This window comes from Sprattus sprattus (assembly GCF_963457725.1).
Source record: "Sprattus sprattus genome assembly, chromosome: 19".
NCBI lineage: Eukaryota > Metazoa > Chordata > Actinopteri > Clupeiformes > Clupeidae > Sprattus > Sprattus sprattus.
Genome location: NC_137917.1, coordinates 5,667,583 through 5,689,686, shown reverse-complemented (window position 1 = coordinate 5,689,686; position 22,104 = coordinate 5,667,583). Strand labels below are relative to the sequence as shown.

General features: G+C 44.4%; 1 protein-coding gene across 1 annotated transcript; it reads left to right on the top strand.

Moving 5' to 3' along the window:
- Nucleotides 1-4,617: 4,617 nt before the first annotated feature.
- On the top strand, nt 4,618-21,822 carry mdc1 (mediator of DNA damage checkpoint 1; the record flags this gene model as incomplete). Its single annotated transcript, XM_080857366.1, has 12 exons — nt 4,618-4,744; nt 4,986-5,618; nt 6,010-6,097; nt 7,681-8,792; nt 9,355-9,414; nt 9,576-11,458; nt 11,606-13,246; nt 13,921-14,034; nt 14,306-14,488; nt 15,034-15,159; nt 15,400-15,510; nt 21,290-21,822. 12 exons carry the CDS (start codon nt 4,618-4,620, stop codon nt 21,470-21,472), a joined length of 6,261 nt encoding a protein of 2,086 aa, XP_080713492.1. The 3' UTR covers nt 21,473-21,822.
- Nucleotides 21,823-22,104: the final 282 nt, after the last annotated feature.

Below are 22,104 nucleotides of genomic sequence, written 5' to 3'. Positions count from 1 at the left end.
CAGTGCACATATAAAGCTTTCTCATTGTGGCTTTTAATTCGTGACTGCAGGCCGCTGTATCCTCCACTCATGTTAGCAGCTCCATCGTAGCCTTGGCCCCTGATGTCTTCAACTTTTAATCCATTCTCCTCAAGGACTGTCATCACAACATCCTCACAATTCTTTTGCTGTCGTCCCGCTCACCGATCACACACCTGTACATCCAATCACACACCTGTACAAATCTCTCCTTGATTTCCATTTGATGGACAAAACGAAAAACAAAGGACACTTGCTCAACATGAGAAACATCTGTTGTCTCATCCAAGAGAATGGAGAATGTTTTTGACTCATCCATCTCTTTGAGAATTTCTCCTCTGACATAGGTGGCAAGGGCACTGATTATGTCATTCTGGGTCCTGTTGGACAACAGTGATAACTGGGCTGTTTTCTGTTTTGAATGGATTTGTAGATGTGATCAAGATGCATTTTGATGGTGGAGTCATATTTTGAAAGTAGCTGTACAAGCTCAAGGAAATTTCCTTTGTTCAGAGATGTATTACTTTCGTTCTGACCCCTGAATGCTCCATTTTGTCGTGCAAGATACAGTGTAATGTCTATCAGTCTTCTCATTATCTCCCTGTTACGTTGTCGTTCTTCCTTTCTTCTGGCTTGGCCTTCCATGTCTGCCCTCCTAAAAGCTTCTTTCAGTGGTCTCTGCTTAAATTTGCTCCACCTTACCATGCTTACCATATGTGCTTCTGTTTTTTTATGCTCCTTAATTTTTTCTGTGCCTTTTTTCCAATTGTCAACTCCCACCGTTCTCCAAGCTACTTTACTCTCATACTTTTCCTCTTTCATGAAAAGTCGGCAACTAAAACAAAACATGGAATCACTTTCCACAGAATATTCTAGCCAGGGATTGTCTTGATACCACCCACTGTGGAATGAACGCCCCACAGTTTTTGGGAAACCTTCAGCTGGCTGACAAGGTCCAATGAAGCAACAAAACTCAACAAATCTGTTAGAGTGATCTATGCGGTGCTTTTGAACATGTGCTGGATCAGTGGGATGTTTTAATGAAGATAGGAGGGCATAATTGTTATTTGTTGTATCGTCATCTATTTTCTCTTGTATGTCTTCAACTTCATCATCACTTCTCTCCATATCACTGTTGTCAGTCTTCTCTCTGTCTTCATCATCACTATTTCCCTCCATATCATCCTCATTTCCCCTCTTGCTTTCTTCATCCTCTCTATTTCCCTCCATATCATCCTCATGTCCCTTCTCTCTGTCTTCATCATCACCATTTCCCTCCATATCAATATCTGTCTGTTCTGTGCCTTTAACTTCTTCCTCCCTGATTTCATCATCATTTTCCTCCTGAATATTTTCATCTTCTTTATCCTCTATCTGCCTTGTATCCCTCGGCTCTCTGGTATCTCCATCACCACTTTCTGTATTGTCTTTATCTAAGATAGAGCAAATAACAATAGTACTGTACTAGTTGAATATAATTGTACTGTGTACTGTATTGTATTATAAGTGGCCCAAATGTATTATCAAATAGTAGGCCAACGAAGGTCTACGGTTGGTCAATTCAGATGCTGGTGAATTAAACCTTGAGAACCATTTTTCTGTAAAAATCAAGCATTCTTGATCATGTTAGCATCAAATTCTCTGTGATAATCCAAACAGGCTCTGTGTGATACAATACTAACAGTGAAGAGTAGCCTATGAGCCTACACATACCTCTATCATGATCTCCTTTGTTTCCTTGGATCCAATCTTTCAAAGACAAGCTGCCTTTTGCAGCAGTTTCTAGCTGCTTTTTTAACAACTTTCTGTTTTCTTTCTTTAATGGGCATTCTGAATCTGTAATCATAGAATATGCAGGTGTAGCGTGTATACTCTCTCTTGCGTTGTGATAACAGACGGCGCTGAATCTCTTTGGCTACCACAGCCATTTATTCTGATGAATAGCAGAACAAGCGTGTCTCACAGTCAGTTGTTATATAGAGAGCTCCAGTTAGCATGAAACCAGAAATTATTCAGTTGACTGGTCCCTTTTCACAGGTATAGCATAAAAGTTCTCGAGCTACTACAACTAGACTAGCAAGCTAGCACAACGTGGTGAGCTATTTCACTTTAAAGCTAAAACAAAAGTAACAAAACAAAATGGTCTCTAATATAAAATTAGAGACCTCCCGTGTGTATTTAATGCATGCATACTAACATATTATTACAGTTACAATCACAAATTACAACACATTTATATAGCTATAACAGTGGAGCTCAGTATATGTGACTTACCACTAAACAGTCTACTGCAGACTGGTGATGGTATGTAAGAACGTGCCCTGAAGTCTGCAGAATTGCACCAATAGATGGTGCTTGTGTTACATGGAAAAGCCTGTCTGACTAGCTAGATGAAAAGACACTTTTTAATGGCAAGTGGAATTATTAACTCCGCTACACAGGGTTTCCCCCCAAAAAAGTGTTAGGCCCAGGTCAAGTACATTTTACTGGTGGCCGGTGGACCGGTGTAGACAGACTGATAGCAGCATAATAAGATAATGCCCGATAGTTTCTGTGATGGCAGGGTCAGGGCACTCTTGAGGGCTTGTGTTACATGGAAAAGCCTGTCTGACTAGCTAGATGAAAAGACACTTTTTAATGGCAAGTGGAATTATTAACTCCGCTACACAGGGTTTCCCCCAAAAAAAGTGTTAGGCCCAGGTCAATTAAATTTTAATGGTGGCCGGTGGACCGGTGTAGACAGACTGATAGCAGCATAATAAGATAATGCCCGATAGTTTCTGTGATGGCAGGGTCAGGGCACTCTTGAGGGCAGTTTAGCACACGTTTTGGCACCGGAGAGGGCACTGGAGGGCAGTTTAGCACGCGTTTTGGTTTCCAAAGGGACTCTTGAGGGAACTTTAGCACGCGTTTTGGCTCCCAAGGGGACCCTTTAGACCTTTAGCACGTGTTTTGGTTCCCGAGAGGACACTTGAGGGCAGTTTAGCACGCGTTTTGGCTCCCAAAGGAACACTTGAGGGCACTCTAGCACGCGGTTTGGTTCCCAAGGGAACCCTTTAGCACATGTTTTGGTTCCCGAAAGGACACTTGAGGGCAGTTTAGCACGCGCTTTGGCGCCCGAGAGGGCACTTGAGGGCACTCTAGCACGCGTTTTGGCTCCCAAAGGAACACTTGAGGGCACTCTAGCACGTGTTTTGGCTTCCAAGGGGGCAGTTTAGCACACGTTTTGGTTCCCGAAAGGCCACTTGAGGGCAGTTTAGCACGCGTTTTGGCTCCTGAGTGGGCACTTTAGCACGTGTTTTTCAACAATTGGGCCACAAGGGGGGGCTCTGCCTTTGTACAGTGAACGTAACTTGGGCAAGATGGGCTTGTTTTTAGCCGGTGGTGGGCCGGCGGTGCAGGCAAAATTGTCCAGGTGGATTTTTGTGTCCCACTCCGCCCCTGACAAGGAAGATCAATGACCATCCTGGTGTGTCGAAGTGCAGAAATGCGTAAATGTTTTACATTCCTTATGTCACACGGTAACAATGTTTTGGACCATTTTCCTTGAACTATTCAACTAGCACGCGTTTTCTTCAAGGATGTCAGATATATTTAGTTTTCAGGTAAGTTTGTTTGCGCCATAAATGCGGATATATTAGCCAAGTGTTTTTAAATGGATTGGTTGGCTTATTATTTATTAGTTTTGCGGTATTTCTTCATCGAAAATCTACAAACGTAGGAAGACGCTTTGGTAGATAAGGGAAACAAGCCCCTTGTTTTCAAGCGCTGGCGCGCAGAAAAGTTTCAGGACTAGCAGAGTTTTTGGATATGGCCAATGAATGCTCAGATGGCCATGAACGACGTCTTCATTAACCAATGGCATTAGCATTAGCCAATGGATGTTTGAGTAGGCGGAGAAAATACCGGATATAAACGTTCCAGCCCTCCTTTACCCCGTATCTTCGCAACGGATAAATGAAAGGACTGTACGTATTGGTCATATTTGTTGATGTTTGCATAGATCTATTCCCTATATGTCTACCAGACATTCCTTGTAATGCCTCAAATAATTAAGTCATTTTATAGTGCACAAACAACTGCACGATTAGCTGGCTGTCTTATTTACACAATGGGTTCTATGCCACTGCATGCGAAGAAACATCCTTGAGACAATCAGCTAATGTTAACTATAATTGAACGTTTTAGTCAGCCAGAATAGTGCTCATACATCAGCCTACTTATGGTGTCTAAATCTATGATTACCTTTCAGACAACGTTGATACCATATTCAAGCCACAGGGCACATGGTGTCACTTTATTGTTTAGATTTTGTGATGGTTGCATTAGGTGGTCAGGTCTAGGTTGTAAACCTAAAAACGAATCTATTGATCGTAAACTTTGAAATAAAGAAAGTTATGGTTGTTTAGATTCAGGTCTTTATAGATTAACCTATGAGCTCTGAATAGTGCTCTAACCGTAGCTGAATAACAGAATCGGTCTTCTTGTACAAAAGTTTGCTACTTGTGACTTCAGCTAGCTAAATTCTTTAGGTGGAGCTGATCTGATCTGCGTAAGCCCTTCGCAACACTGATCTGTTTATTTTAGGGGAGAGAAGTTATGGATGCTACACAGGTGATCCAAGATTTCCCCCTTGTTGATGAAGAAGATGACGATAGCGGCGATGAAGAGGCACTGCCAGTGGCTAAGCTTAAAGTTTTCAAAAATGAACATGTCCCAGAGACTGGTGAGTTATTTATTTTTCAGAATGCACTTGTTCAGTTTTTTCAATTTGTGGATGGAATAATGCGAACAAAGGGATCCATCCAGCTGTTAGACTGTTAGCTACGTTCTACCTAATGTTGGGTAAAGAGTTTTTGATTATTTTTAAACCAGGCTCCTTAGCAATCCAGATGTATAGTGTGCTTTTCAGTCACTTGCCTTGCCTCTTCACTTACTGTCCCTTTTACCATCCCTTCTTTTTTCAGAGTTGCTCCTTTACCCGGGAGAGAATGTCCTGGGCCGTGATGCTGCCTTCTGCACTGTGCACTTGCCTGCCCCATCAATGTCCAAGCGTCACGCCATAATATCCATTACTGTGTTTCGTTCGAAAGGACAATGTTCAGAGGAAGCCAGAGAAGCACTCATCTGGGATATGGGCAGCCTGAATGGCACCAGGAAAGGGCATTGGAAGCTCGAACCCCATGTGCGCTATGCCCTGAGCGAGGGGGATAAAGTGACACTAGCCGATCTGCCGTGCCAGTATGTCCGTGTCGGACCAGCCGAAGGAAAGAACGGTCAGGGTAAAGCAGGGACACCAGACTGCCTTGTTAGAGAGAGGGGTGAGGAGACCCGACTGCCTCAGGGTGAGAGTAACGAGGTCAATCTGAGGACTGACATGGGCACAGAGGCTGACAGAGCAGTGGAAGGTGCAGTCAATGGGGAGAGGGGTTTTCTAACACCCAGAAGTGAACAGGGTGCTGCCAAACCAAGACGCAGCCAAGAGATGCCCCCAGTGCCGGAGCAGAAGGACCAAACCCCTTTCCCCCTGGTGCCTGAATCTGACTCGGAGTCTGATGGAGAGAAAGAGGGAAGGAGGCCGAGAGCAGGCAAATGTCTAGGTAAGTATGCTGTATTGGCTTATATAAATCTGCTAATCTGCATTATTAACCATATGTTATTAACCATAACATCCTTCAGTATTATGTTTCTTTGTACGGACAGAGTTCTTTTGGTTTTGGTTTATTGTATTTGTTTTGGAATTTGCTATTTACAGTTCATGCATGGTTGTAACTATTGTGCTGTATAAAATCACATGTCTGTCCATTTGAAAAGCAAATGCAATGTAGTTTGCTCTTATGGCGTTAAAAAATGAGGACATCCTTAAAGAATCTGAGCCTTAAAAGCAGACAGTATACTTTAGGCTTTGTTGTCAGGGACAACCCCTCCATCTCTCCTGGAATATAAAAAACAACAGTGAATAAAGACATCTTTCTCTCTCCTCCTGTGTAGTGTCTTCGGATTCAGACTCTCCAAGGCTGCCCCAGCCCGCTTGCTCAACATTCCAGAGTCCGTCAGGTGCTGCTTACATTCCAGAGAGGTATAACTATTTCTCATTCTCTCCTAAATTGGAATACAATTTGTATCTAAAACTCTTTATCATGCACAGTCATAAAAAGCCACTTTAGTACTGCAGTTTATATGGGCCATTCTACCGAATTGATGCAAAGTCATGTCGGATATATTTTGAGTTTTTTTATGGTTTATTCCCAAATCTTTGTCCGTATGTATATTGTACCATATCTAAAGTACACATATCTAGTAAAATAACAGTCAAGTTTTATATTGTATTTTCAGAATGTGTTGGAATGTTTTTCCTCTTCCAAAAATTGTCACTACCGAAACATCACATTTACTATAGTAAAAAAGTATTATTATTGACCTGTTCAGATTGTGTTTCCTTCCCTTCTCTGAAGAGTATTTTTACAAATATTTCTTGAAGGTTTTCACAATGAAATCCATAGAAATTATTAATTTTTTACCAAATTTTCAAGTTCAATTAATCTGTTTCGGTAGTGACTGCACTGTTTCGGTAGTGACTGCACTGTTGGATGGATTTTCATTTCTCTGCCAAAATCATCCAAAAGGTGCTCTGGGCCGCCCTTTAGTCCACACAACACATTTATTTAAAAATGATGGGATTGAACTACTTACCATTTCATTTTGTCACTACCAAAATCATCTGGTCACTACCATATGTTTCGGTAGTGACTGTTTCGGTAGTGACAATTCTAGCTAACTTTAAGCATAAATAAAGAATTCTAGCAAGCACACGGCTTGCAAACACATCTTTGAAGAGGTGAACACACATACAAACATAAGATTTTCCATGAAACCCCAAAAGGTTTACTTAATTGAAGAAAACATGCGTTTCGGTAGTGACAATTCTTAAGGTTACACGTCGATTTTCAGACTTTGGAACACATTTATATAAAAACTATAGGATTTAGCTACTTACCATTCAACCATGAGGGACAGAGATGCAGTGTCACTGCATGGTCAAAAATGCAGAGTCGTGGCTAAAACACAGGCTCAGCCAATGGACTAAAACTCTTGTGTTTCGGTAGTGACATGAAAACTAGGGACATGATTTTTTGAGTATAGTAAATTGATTTAAAAATGAAACCCACAATAAATCTAAATATTCCAAGTTCTGTTTCAACCCAATCATAAAGATCTTTGAAATTAAATCATTGAAAAAAATCTAAAAAAAATGTAAAGTGTTATTTAAAGGCATTGAAATTTAGATGTCAGGGTTGGGGACAGCTACTTCCCAATAGAAAGTACCCTATAAATGATGATTTTGTATATATTTAGCTTATCACTATCTCATGCAATGCATTGGGTTTATAAAGACCATAACATTTTCTAATTAATTATCTATGCCTAAATACCTAATTGTTTTGTAAATAGTTTTTATTGTTGAGGGACTGCATATTACACGAATTCGGTAGAATGGCCCATATAGTACATGGAAACAAGTCTTTTGACAGTATCTTAAGATAATGCTTTGCTTAACATTCTCCTTGTCCTCACATTAGTACAGTAGTTTGACCGCTGGTTGAGGTTGTATTTGTGGAACAAACATGTTATGTAACTGAGTTTTGCTGGTGGCTTATGCAGCCCTTCTTCCTCAGTGAGGGGGAGAGTGAACGAGACCGTGAGCTCAGGAGAATCTATCTGGACTGACAGGAGCACTGGGGCAGCACCCATAAAGCCCAGGCCAGACCCTCTGGAGTTTAACATGGACAGTGACACTGATGTGGAGGAAGAGGAGGAAAACGGGCAGATGAAGAACCCACCAGAATCTGTGAATGAAGAGGCCAGTGCGAAGTTGGTGTCGGGAATACCCACCTCACCTGCCACCAAACTTCCAGATTTTCTTATGGACAGTGATACCGACGCTGAGGGAGATGACCATGAGACATCAGCCACTAATTTTACCAAGGCTTCAGTCAGTGGAGTGAGTGAGAAGCCACTTAGTCCTGCTGCTGCTGATGCTGCTGCTGCGTCAGAGTTTCACTTGGAGAGTGACACAGATGTGGAGGATGAGGATGCAGTTCCCAAGACTGTACTTGTGGATCCTCTACCAGCTTGCCTGGTCCCAAGCAGTGATGTTACCGAATCCAGGCCAGCAAATGTGTCCTTGTCAGAATTCCACATGGACAGTGACACGGATATGGAAGAGGAGGGGGAGGTTGCACAAGCAGATGTCGGCGCTGCAAGTCCTTCCACGGCTTTGGTCAAGCCAGAGAAGCATCTGTTCCACGACCACTCTGATTCAGTAGGCACCACAGACGATGTTCCGTTCAAGTCTGGTATTAGCAAAAACACAGAGGCCTGCGTCAGCCAACAACATAAACCTTTGCCTGCCTTGGAGATCCAGGCTGACAGTGACACAGATGTGGAGGATGAGAATGTGAGGCAGCTAGTGATCCCCTTTGGAACATCAGGCTCCCCACATCCGCCTGGACTCCAGCCCACTCCTGAGGCGACCCACGGTGCTCCAGACCCCACAGCTGGAGCTGCAGAGTCAGACCAGGACACAGATGTAGAGGAGGGGGCTGCAGTCTCAGTAGGGGGGAAGCAGGAGGTTGCACCAGCAAACCCAGATGATTTCAACATGGACAGCGATACTGATGTGGAAGAGGAGCCCAAAGAGGTCACCGGTACTTGGAAGGCTGGGTCAAGGGCCTCTACAGCTGGAGTCCAGTCCTCAACCCCAGTTGGAGCAGGTGGGATTACACACAGTTCATGTGTATATATACAAAGACAACCAATACAATATCATGTAATACAATACTGTAAAGAGGTAAAGTTAGGTGCAGTTCAGAGATGTGTTTAATCACGTTGATAGACGATCCATTTAAATATTGTCCACTGCACAGGATTTAATTTGATATTAATATAAGGTGTGTTCTACAGTTTGAGAACAACAGTTAGAGGAAATGTTTACGGTTAAGGTTATCTCCAAAACTCCTCAGGCTGTCTCAAAAGTCACATGAATGTTACAAGACATTGAAACCCCCATTCCAGAGTGAATAGCCCTAATGGGAATGACTTTTGTATCTATTCTCCACATGACAGATACCATCGAAATGGATTTGAGTAGGGTTTAAAAACTAGCTCTAGCTACCTAATTTACTAAATAACTAAAAACATACATCCAAAACATAAAATGTTGCTTTAATTAAGTCATATAGCATTCATGCATCATTAAATTGTTGAATAGTTATCTAAGTACTGGCACCATTCCAATAACTGTTGGGTGTTTTGTGTTTCTTCTTTTGAATGCAGGCCTGCAACTAGAGGAGATGGAGACTCAGCTCTTCCTCAGTCCATCAGATCATTTTGCACGTACGTCTCTATGTCAGATATCTCTCACACGTAAGAGCTGTCTGTGGTTACGAGGCTGCTCTACATTTCTGTGATGTCTCTTGTGTGTCAAAAGCAGGTCATCAAGCTATTTGTATTTATACACATCAGCTAATGGCCCTTCCCCTTCTCTTCATCCTTAGGCCCCATTGGCCGTCCACCCTTCAACCCAGTCGTGACCTCTGAGGACAGTCAAGAAGATGACTTTGTCCCAGAAACCCAGTCCTTCGTGACTGAGCCTGAGGGTTGCGGTGTTGCCGGGGTGAGTGCTCTTGATGAGACTGCTCTGGAGGAGACGCAGCTGTTCTGCACAGGCAGCCTCACAGAGAGATCCACACAGCTCCGGCTCAGCCTTATGGACCATCTTCATCAGCTGGGCACAGAAAGCACTCAGTCTTACACTCTGCCCAAGATCAGGGATTCTGAGGAAGAGGAGGACGGTGACCTGGAAGCCACCCAGGACTACGGAGCTCTGCAGGCTACACAAGCCTTCGCCAGAGAGACGGTGAAAGTTGAAGAGGAGGCCCATGTAGACAGTGCCACTGCAGAAACTCAGGCCTTCTTCATAACTACAGGAAGGAGCTCTGAGAGTGTTGATGGCAGTGCTGAAGCCATGCCCCCGGCTCAGAGGGATGTATTGCAGGGGTCGGCAGGGCCAGAGGCAGAGGAGGTGGCCACCCAGCTGATGGAGTCTGACGTCTACTCCCATATCTCCACTGCTGACACCGTTATCCTACAGCGAAGCCAGAAGCTGGGGGGTGAAGAGGCTGGAAGAATGCCTGACGCAACTTCAACTGACCTGGTAGGTAACGCTACCACCAGTGAAGCCAAACAAGGAAATGAACCTGCTGCAGATTTCTACATGGACAGTGACACAGATGTGGATGAGGAGAAAGATGATTGCTTGAAGGAGGTGCAGGCAGAATCGAACTCCCCACGGCCCACAACGACACAGATCAAGGCCACGGAAATTCAGCTCCACAGTGACTCAGACTCTGCAGACACCTGTGATGATGATCCATACAAGCCTGGCACGAGCACAACCACTGTGACCTCCACAGATGGCGCAAACAACTCCTGTGCTGAAACCCAACCCATGTCTACCATTGATGATGATGAGGAGGAAGAAATACCAAAGGTAGCACCTGCTAAAAGAAAAGGCAGGGCACGCAGAGGGCTATGGCATCATGGTAGCCAACCTTATGGGACACTTCTCATTGCTGAAACACAGCCAATTGCCATGAACGATGATGATGATGATGGTGATAACAGAGATGAAGCATCAAAACCTGCATCCCCCAAAAGAAGCAGGAGGTCACGCAGAGGGAAGGGGAGGCAGGCGGGAGACGAGAGTGAGCCTTCTGAGGTAACTTCTAGCTCCTGCCTCTCTACTGCTCAGACTCAGCCCATGGCCAGTCTGGATGAGGACGAGGAGGAGGAACCGAAGCCAGCCGGCCCCATAAGGAAAGGAAGGATGCGCAGAGGCAGAGGGGCTCAGGTGGAGGATGGGACAGAGCGTGCTGAGACTCAGCTCAGCTCCTGCCTCTCTGTAGCTGAAACTCCGCCCATATCTGCCTCTGCTGATGAGAAGGGTTGTGACGAGGGGGAACCAAGACCTGCGTCCTCCAAAGGGAAGGGGAAGCAGCAGGCGGAAGAAGAGAGTGAGCCTGCTGAGATGCCTTCAAGCACTCATCTGTCCACTGCTGAAACACAGCCTATGGCCAAACATCAGGAGGAGGAGGAGGAGGAGGAGATGGAGGATGGGCAGCCAGGCTCTTCCTCATCCAGAGTGAAAACACGTGGGGCAGGGAAAGAGCCTGTTGTTGCAAGAAGCACCAGAGGCAGAGGTAAAGTGGAGGAAGAGAGGCAGGGAGAAGAGATAGATGAGGGGACGAGTGCAGAGCTGAAGAGGCAGACCAGGAGCAAGACTCCTGCAGGGAAGAAAGGAGGGCGGAAGAGAGGAGAGGAGGATACTGAAGAAAAACCTGTTCAGGACATCCGGAGGGGTAGAGGAAAGAAGAGTGTGGTGCAACAGAGAGGAGAGCAAGAAGAGCGTGAGAGGTCGGAGAGAGAGAACGAACAGCAGGAGAAAGAAAGGATAGAAGGGGAGCGAAAAGAACAGGAAGAAAAAGTTGAAAGAGAAGAGAGGGAAATACTTGAAAAAGAAGAGAAAGAGAGAAAAGGTCAAGAGGAGGAAGAAAGGGTGGAGAAGGAAAGATTAGAGAGGGAGCAGAGAGAGAAAGAGGAGATGGAGAAAAAAGAGGCTGAGGAGGGAGAGAGAGTGGAGAAGGAGAGGTTTGAGAAAGAAAGAAAAGAAGAAAAGGAAAGGGAAAGACTGGAGAGGGAGAAGAGAGAGAAAGAGGAAAGGGAGAAAAAAGAGGCTGAGAAGAGAGTGGAGAAGGAGAGTTTTGAAAAAGAAAGAAAAGAAAAAGAAGAAAAGGAGAAAATAGAGAGAGAGAGAAGAGTGGCAGAAGGTAAGGAGAAAAAAGAGGCTGAGGAGAGAGAAAGGATGGAGAAGGAGAGGATTGAAAAAGAAAGAAAAGAAGAAAATGAAAGGGAGAAGAGGAAGGAAGAGAAAGACAAAACGGAAACCAATGACGGGTTAGCAAAAGAGAAAATGGAGCATACTAAAATGGAGAAACAAGAGAGTGATTATAAACCCCAAACCTCCACACGAGGAAGGCGAACAGCCACCAGACGTGCAGCTCTGGCGCCCCCCAGTGGGCAGGGGGAGCCAATGCCTCCTAGTGATGACTGCCCTGCCAGGAGGACTCGCTCACGCTCCAGCTCCTCTAACTCTGTCAGCTCTGAGAGATCCACGTCCAGCGTGCGCAGCAGCACCAGCATGCAGGGGACGCCAGAAACACACAACTCCAGACGCTCCTCCAGAAGGCCTGCAAGAGCTCCCCCTGGTGGAGAAGAGCCACCAACACTGGCGGATTGTTTAAGTGAGTCAATGTCTGGAAGAAAATCTCAAAGACCATCTACCTCCAGTAACTCGGCGTGCTCGGAAGTGTCTGAAGCAGTCAGTGAAGCAAGTCAAAATAAGGGACGAGGGAGAGGTAGAGGAAGAGGTAGAGGAAGAGGTAGAGGTAGGAAGAGTTTGAGGGGGAGTGACCCAGGACCAGAGGCAGAACCTGAATCAGCTCCATCAGAACCTCAAGTTGAGGAAGCTTCAGCCACCAAGACCTCAGGCCGTAAGACGGGGGCCACAGATAAGGTGACTGACAGTGGGTCCCCTGGGGCCAAAAGTGCTAACATCCCTGCTAAAGAGGAAGTTGGTCCTGTTGCAAGAGGCAGAAAGGGAGCCAAGTCATCGACGCCAGACTCAGGAGCCACAGGAGAGGGCAGTCAAACTGCAGCACTTGAGAGCAGCCCAAAAGGAGATTCCATCCCTCAGAAAACAAAGAGCAGAGTTCGAGGCAGGAATCAGAAGGCTGGCACTTCAGCAGAGGAGGACAGCGAAAGTATAGATGTCAAAAGCACTGATGTTTCTATGGCAACTAGTCAAGGCAGAGGTAAGAAGAGGGGTTCCAATGAAGAGACTGAAGAATTTGATGAGACCGAGGAGATCCGATTCAAGATTCCTCGCTCAAAGGGCAAAGCCCCAAAAGGACAAAAGAAAACAGAGAATGAGAATAATATTGGAGCGGGGGAGCCAGAGAAGAAAGATGAGGAGGTGGCCCCTGGCCCGGTTCAGAAGAAGGGAAGAGGTCGGCAGAAAAAGAATGAAGTGAAAAAGGAGGTGGAAGAGAGTGAGATAGCAGCAACAGCATCCACTTCTAGCACCATGGAGCAACCAAATGAATCTGAGGTAACCTGCTCTCCCTGTTATCCACTATCTCTGTCTTCCTCTCTCTCTGTTTTTCTTCTCTCTCTGTCTCCCTTTCTCTCCGTCTTCCGCTCTCTCGGTCTTCCTCTCTCTCTGTCTTCCTCTCTCTTTGTCTTCCTCTCTCCTGCTGCCTCTCTTATTCACACCTCCATAACTTATCCTTCCTTCTCACCTTGCCCCTCTTTTACTCACTCTCATCTCCCCCTCCCTCCCTTGTTTTGTGTCTCAATCCATATTTCCCCCTTCCCCCATCTCAATTCCTTTCCCTCACTCCACACTCCCCGGTACATATTATCTGTCCTACTCCCAGTCTTCTCCATGTCTTTCCATCTCTCCTCCCTCCCTCCTCATCTCCATCTCCCTCCATCACAGTTAGGGCCATTTCCCCTGCGGTGGCCTGACTCAGCGTCTCCATGGTTATGAGCTGTCAGTGGTGGCTGTGAAGGAAGAACTCAAAGCTCCCTGACAGTGGCTCTGGCCTTTAGTGACCTGCACGCATCGGTGGACACTCTCATTCACTTCAGCCTCAAGATGCTGGCTGTGCTACCTAAATTACCACTTCTGACACCATCTCTCTTTCTCTCCGTCTTTGTTTACTTCATCTTCCCCTCTTTCTTTCTCACACTTTCCTTCTCATCCTCTCTGTCTCCTGCCAGCCGGAGGAGTCCTCAGAGAAGAGATCTAGGAAGCATGATGCTGCCGCTGCTGAGTCGCCCACTCCGGCCAAGTCCGCCCGACGCTCTTTGAGCACCTCACGCCAGGCATACAAGGTGAGCAGCAAACAGATATACACACACACACACACACACACACACACACACACACACATATGCAGAAACAGACACAGACATAAACACACAGAATTACATACTCACACACACAAAACAATGCAACACAAGCTTTTACTCAATTAAAATGCAGCTCTTTACTCTGTCATTTAATTTATCACTGATTATGCCCATCCATGATCTAATTTGAGCTGCACAAGAGTAAACAAACACTGAAACAGCTGACTCTCCAACCACATCCTCTCTGTCCCAGGTGCTGTTCACTGGGGTGACTGATGAGTCGGGGGAGGCTGTAGTGACCCGTTTAGGGGGCAGCATTGCGAAAGGTGTGAATGATATGACGCACCTGGTCACTGATGCAGTGCGACGGACGGTCAAGTTCATGTGTGCAGTGGCCAGAGGGGTGCCTATTGTCACGCCCGATTGGCTGAAGAAGGTAGGTTAACATTATGCATCACAGGCTGCCTCAAATAGCACACAGGGCAAACAAAATGGCTGGGATGGTGCAATGTAGACAAACCAATAGTTCAATTGTTTTAGAATTGCCATCTGTGTTGCATTTTCTTCTTTGCACTAACTCCACTAAACTGTCCCTGCTACCTTTGTTTGCCACCATTGTTTTTCTATACTCAGGCAGACTATATATAGGCAGAATGTAGACTATTGACACCTTAATGGAATTGCTGTGTCATATCCACGTGGTGCTGTTAGGTGAAGGATTACTTGGCTATGAATAACGTATTCAACAGAATATTACATTAATAGTATATATTCTTTCCTTACTATGTTTTTTATGGTCTAGGCCAGGGACATGTTTGCATGTTTCCTTTTGGTAAAATTCAAACATCATATAAACATTCTCCCTGCCCAATCTGTTTCAACTGCATGTTATAGAATACTCTATGAGTACACTAAAGTCACTAAACCTGCCCGGTGCATCTTTTTTTGCAATCTTTCTGAATAACTCTGGTTCTCTTGCAGTGTGGAAGGGCTGGGAGCTTTCTGCCCCCTGGAGAGTTCCTGGTGAAGGACGTGGAGCAGGAGCGGAAGTTTAACTTCCTTCTGATGGAGTCTCTGAGTGTGGCCTGCAGTCAGCCCCTCCTACAGGTCTCCGCACTCTTACTGCTGTGGTACTCCACTTCTGTCCTCAGTGAAAGTTTAATCTAGAATAACATATAGCCTACTGAGGTCAGTGCTCTCCTGGTTTTAGTTCTCTAAAACAAACAAACAAACCAACAAACAAAAATCTACGGGCCTCGCCATTTTCACACTCTCTTCCTGTCTCTCTCTCTCTCTCTTTCTCTCTCTCTCTTTCTCTGCCTCTGTCACTCTTTGGTTCTGTCTCAGGGTTATGAGATTCATGTGACTCGGTCAGTGAAGCCTGAGCCAACACAGATGAAGGACATCATCACCAGCTCTGGGGCTCGCTACCTTCCCAGAATGCCCTCTGTCAACAAGGTAACTCTGTCTAACCCCAAATCAGTGCGCTGTTGTTTTTTATTTTTAAGTAGTGGTTAAAAAGTAATACAACTGTTTATTGAATATTGTTTGTTGAATAGACCACACACACACACAGCCACAGACACACACACATGTCGTATGTCTTTAGTCCAAGGTTAGGTTGGCAGACAGTCAGGAACTCGGGAAAGTGTCCAACGTAAGAAATAGGTTTTATTTCAGCATCACAGAACAGTCAACTCGCATGGTACACGAGAAGAATCTTTCAAAGTACTAAGCAGAAGCTCACTTCTTTTATACAATACAATTTACATGTAAACAATGACATATGGGATATGGGAGGGGGTGGGTGTGTCTAGAGGTAGGTATCAGTTTTGAGTGAATGGCTAATTAACCTGGTTAGAACTTTGACCCTGATTTAATCACATTGAATGAATGCCCTGACCCTGATTTAATCACATTGCTGGCTTTATACAAAAGGTCAGGAGGTAAGTTTGAGTATATCAAATTCAAAAACACTATGCTACTGAGAAGGAATAATTGGCAAAAGAAATCCACCATTGAAATCAAATGATAGAATGCACAATCCCATTATTTGCAATATACGGAAGAGCCATGTTTGATTGAAATTATTCTATCTCTCTACGGCCATTATATGTAGTGCTTCCTTAGGGTGTGGTCGTTTGCTTATCACAACACTGAATGGTATCTTTGAGAAAAGTGTTATTGATTGCTCTAACCAAGCATGAGGCCGTGCAGTCAGCGGTATGGTGATTGTGACCTGCAGGACCTGTGGTACTCTAGACCTCAGTGAATTATAGAATTGGATAAAGAATCATAAACACGTATTTCCAGGTATTGATTGTACATATTTATATATAATTCTTGGAACGCAGAGACAACAAAGACCTAGGGTTAGAGGATGATGACTACTAGAATTTTAATTATATGTGTCAGGTGTAATGGTACATCGGAGGAGAGGTTTTCCAGATCTTAACGGAGAGATTGTTTTTGAGTCCTCTCCTACAGAGGAGGAGTTGATACACAGTTTAGGGCCAACAAGTTCTCATTCCCAACCCGTCAGAATTTGCAGCTTGGTCAGTCGGAAAAGCGTCAAAAACCGAAGCAATATCTGCCTTCTAGCATCGATTTTCCACGTGCAATGTTATTTCATTGCGTCCTATCAGGCGTCATTTTTCGACTTGCAAGGGTGTTTCATTGATTCCTATTACACCGAAGCTGTCAAGTTCTCTAGTGTCTCAGAATACCAAAATATCTGTAATAACTTGTGTTCTGCTTCATGAAATACTATTTTTCTGTTATATTCTTACAACTTAACATTGATTTCTCGTTAGAAATGCAATCATAACATGTTTATTGTACGTCGTTTGACTTCACAAAGTATGTTCACGAGGAACGAAAATTCTCATTCACTTTAAATGGGGTGACGTCATCAGTTCCATCTTACCAAAATATGTGTAATTACTTGTGTTCTGCTTCATGAAAAACTGTTTAGTTGTTATATTCTTACAATTTAACATTGATTTCTCGTCAAAAATGCAATCATAACACGTTTATTTTACCCATAGTCTTTGAATGGGGTGACGTCATCAGTGGTTGTCCGTTTTGCGCCCCCCCACAGGACCCATAACGCTGGTTTTAGTAAGCTATGTATTTTTAAAATAACCATTTCTTGCTCAATTTTCATCCGATTTTTAAACAGTTTGGTTTGTTATAAAGGTCAGAGATGTAGTTATGACAGGACATACCTATGAATAATTGCGTTATTTTCTAAAGAATTATAGCCACGTTAATAACGTTTGTAACAAACCAAACCATTTTTAAATCCATTGAATAATTGGGCAAGTTACGGTTATTTAAAAAGTACATACCACTACCAACACAATGTTATGGGTGGGCGAGCTCATATACGTCTTAAGACATCTAGCCCTTATATCCATGGTTGTTGCAACGGAGCTGTGTTTTTTTCTGAATAAAAGGCGCAATAGCGTTTACATTTCTCACCCAAGTTGTTTTTATATTCAGAGTTTTATGATCTACGTGCATTTATTATTATGACTATGAGGATTAACAATACACACGAAGCATGTTATGTTGTCCTGTTACAGTTTTTCCCCCGAGAGGTTATATTTTATATTGATATTGATATACGCACATAAAAGCATTATAATATCAACCTCTTCGTCATACGAATGATTCCTTCACTGACCAAGGCTGTTAAACCATTGACTTCAATTCAATTAATTTATATAGTGCAAAAACAATCAAATTGACTCCTTAGAAGTGGTAATAGGGGAGGGGAAACATTGCAGAAAAATGGTAAAACCATTGCTGATATTCACCTCCAGGAACCTGAAGCAGCTGAACTTTTCCACTTTAGATTAGTTGATGTGTAGTGGTGCATGCTCCACCTCCTGCCATCTCCTAAAGAACATAATCATCCCCTTAGTCTTGCTGATGTTGAGAGTGAGGTTATTATCCTGAAACCATGTTGTCAGGGTATAAACCTCCCCTCTGTAGGCTGACTCGTCACTCTCAGTGATGAGGCCCACAATGGTTGTGTAGCAAACCTAACAATGAGATTGGAATGGTGCGTTGCCGCACGTCATGGGTGAACAACATCATGTGTGAACATGTACAACAGGAGGGGGCTGAGCACACAGCCTTGGTTGGTGCCTGTGTTGGTGATCACTGTGGCTGAGATACGGTCACCACTCTCACCACCTGTGGGCTGTGGCCTCCCCGTCAGGAAGTCGAATATCCACTTGCATAGGGAGATGTTAAGTCCCAGGTCCACAAGCTTGGAGACGAGTCTGGAGGGGATGATGGTGATGAATGCTGAACTGTAGTCAATAAACAGCATCCACACATACGTATTCCCTTTGTCCAGGTGGGAGAGCGGTGTGTGCAGTCAGCGAGATGGCATAGTCTGAAGACCTGTTGGACTGGTATGCTAACTGCATAGGGTCAAGGGTGGGGGGCAGTGAGGAGCAAATTCATGATTTGACTAGCTGCTCAAAGCACTTCATGATGACAGAGGTCAGTGTTACCGGGCGATAGTCACTCATGCAGGTGACCTTAGTGCTCTTAGGTACAGGAACGATGGTGTTCCTCTTGAAGCAGGTGGGAAGTACAGACAGGCTGAGGGAGAGGTTAAAGATGTCAGTGAAGACCCCTGCTATCTGGTCAGCACAACCCCTACCTGAAATGTCATCTGGGCCTTGTGATGGTTGGTTTTTTGAAGCAATGTCGCAAATGAGCTGAGCCTCCAACAGGGGAAGGTCCCTGCTCCGTGGAAAACATCCTGCCTCATCCCTGTTCCAAAAAAGCCACACCCCAGGGAGCTGAATGACTACAGGCCAGTCGCCCTAACATCACACATCTGCAAGACCATGGAACGACTGCTACTGCACATCATCAGACCCCAGGTACGCCATGTACTTGACCCGCTGCAGTTTGCCTACCAGGAGAAGGTGGGCGTGGAAGAAGATGCCATCATCTACCTGATGCACAGAGCACACTCTCATCTGGACAAGGGAAAAGGTGCTGTGAGAATCATGTTCTTTGATTTCTCCAGTGCCTTCAACACCATCCAGCCCCTCTGTCTGAATGACAAGCTCGTGCAGATGGCTGTGAAAGCTCACCTTGTATCCTGGGTCACGGACTACCTGACGGAGAGGCCGCAGTTTGTCAGGCTGAAAGACTGCGTATCTGAGACTGTGTGTGCAGCACCGGCGCTCCACAGGGGACTGTGCTCTCACCAGTGCTGTTCACCCTGTACACTTCAGACTTCACTTACAACACAGAGTCGTGCCACATACAGAAGTTCTCTGATGACTCTGCTGTTGTGGGGTGTATCAGGGATGGACAGGAGGCTGAGTACAGGAGCCTGGTGGACAACTTTGTTAGCTGAACTGGACTGGTCAGCTAACACAAATGCCATCTACAAGAAGGGCCAGAGCCGACTCTACTTTCTGAGGAGGCTGAGGTCCTTCAATGTCTGCAACAAACTCCTGCGCATGTTTTACCAGTCTGTTGTTGCCAGCGTCCTTTTCTATGCTGTGGTGTGCTGGGGAGGCAGCATAAAGAAGAGGGATGCAGGGCGACTTGACAGGCTGGTGAGAAAGGCAGGAGCTGTTGTTGGCACCAATCTGCACTCTCAACATCAGCAAGACTAAGGGGATGATTATGTTCTTTAGGAGATGGCAGGAGGTGGAGCATGCACCACTACACATCAACTAATCTAAAGTGGAAAAGTTCAGCTGCTTCAGGTTCCTGGAGGTGAATATCAGCAATGGTTTTACCATTTTTCTGCAATGTTTCCCCTCCCCTATTACCACTTATAAGGAGTCAATTTGATTGTTTTTGCACTATATAAATTAATTGAATTGAAGTCAATGGTTTAACAGCCTTGGTCAGTGAAGGAATCATTCGTATGACGAAGAGGTTGATATTATAATGCTTTTATGTGCGTATATCAATATCAATATAAAATATAGGCTAACCTCTCGGGGGGGGGGGGAAACTGTAACAGGACAACATAACATGCTTCTTGTGTATTGTTAATCCTCATAGTCATAATAATAAATGCACGTAGATCATAAAACTCTGAATATAAAAACGACTTGGGTGAGAAATGTAAACACTATTGCGCCTTTTATTCAGAAAAAAACACAGCTCCGTTGCAACAACCATGGATATAAGGGCTAGATGTCTTAAGACGTATATGAGCTCGCCCACCCATAACATTGTGTTGGTAGTGGTATGTACTTTTTAAATAACCGTAACTTGCCCAATTATTCAATGGATTTAAAAATGGTTTGGTTTGTTACAAACGTTATTAACGTGGCTATAATTCTTTAGAAAATAACGCAATTATTCATAGGTATGTCCTGTCATAACTACATCTCTGACCTTTATAACAAACCAAACTGTTTAAAAATCTGATGAAAATTGAGCAAGAAATGGTTATTTTAAAAATACATAGCTTACTAAAACCAGCGTTATGGGTCCTGTGGGGGGGCGCAAAACGGACAACCACTGATGACGTCACCCCATTCAAAGACTGGTAAAATAAACGTGTTATGATTGCATTTTTGACGAGAAATCAATGTTAAATTCATGAAGCAGAACACAAGTAATTACACATATTTTGGTAAAATGGAACTGATGACGTCACCCCATTTAAAGTGAATGAGAATTTTCGTTCCTCGTGAACATACTTCGTGAAGTCAAACGACGTACAATAAACATGTTATGATTGCATTTCTAACGAGAAATCAATGTTAAGTTGTAAGAATATAACAGAAAAACAGTATTTCATGAAGTAGAACACAAGTTATTACAGATATTTTGGTATTCTGAGACACTAGAGAACTTGACAGCTTCGGTGTAATAGGAATCAATGAAACACCCTTGCAAGTCGAAAAATGACGCCTGATAGGACGCAATGAAATAACATTGCACGTCGAAAATCGACGCTAGAAGGCAGTTATTGCTTCGGTTTTTGACGCTTTTCCGACTGACCAAGCTGCAAATTCTGACGAGTTGGGAATGAGAACGTGTTGTTAGGGCCCGATGTCTCCATGATTTGATAACTTCCCCATTTTAGTTTGGTCACAGAGCAGCGTGTTGCAGTGAATGTGGATGTCTCTTCTGTGTTATCATTTTCCTGTAATTCTCCTTGGCTTTGAGTCTCAGTGTCATTGTAGTGTCCTGTAAAACTGATGAAGTTCTGGCCTGCCTTTCTCCTCTGTAGACCCAGACAGTGGTGGTGTCGTGTACGGAGGACGCTGCCCTCTGCTGCCCCGCTGTGGCGGCCTCCGTGCCCGTGGTCACCTCCGAGTTCCTCCTGACGGGCATCCTCCAGCAGCGGGCCGACGTGGTTGCCCACGCTCTCACGATACCTCAGGCGCCTGCCAGGGGGAGAAAGAAGACATAACGCTGGCTGGAATCTAATAGGCTAGGATAGGCTGGTGCTGTGTTCACCAGCAGGGCAGCAGAACTTTCCATGGTGGAAGTGAGTGAAGAGATTGCCCCCACACCACCCTCCTGGGTCTTCAGACGAGAGGGAATGTTCCTTTACCGGACCTGTTCCTTTGGCTTCTTTCACTGGTTTCAGTATCAGAGTCTGTCCAGCTGCGTTGTACTCAATGCTGCTTGGATCCCTGGAATGTATGGCATCATCTGTAATATCCATTTAGATGACATGTAGTCAGGATGTTTTTTAATGATTGATTGAATTGCCTGTTGATTGACTGGAAAGGTTTTTGCACTTTCACAGACACACAAATTCACCCAAATTAAGATGAAATTGCTGTTGCATTAAATGTTAGCATTCTTATATTAGCCAGTAATGCCTTCAACAAGGGGGTCACGTATCAATAAAATATATATATTTTGCAGATTTTCCGTGGTCCTGTTTCTGCTACCGACAGTACACAAGCCAAATGAGAATAGGTAGGATGTAAGTTTTTATTGGTTGCTTGGCTGGATCAGGAGCACTTACTAAGGTTCTTCTCAGTAATTATCCCCTAGTAGTACTTATTAGATGTGACAGAAGTAAATCCCCCT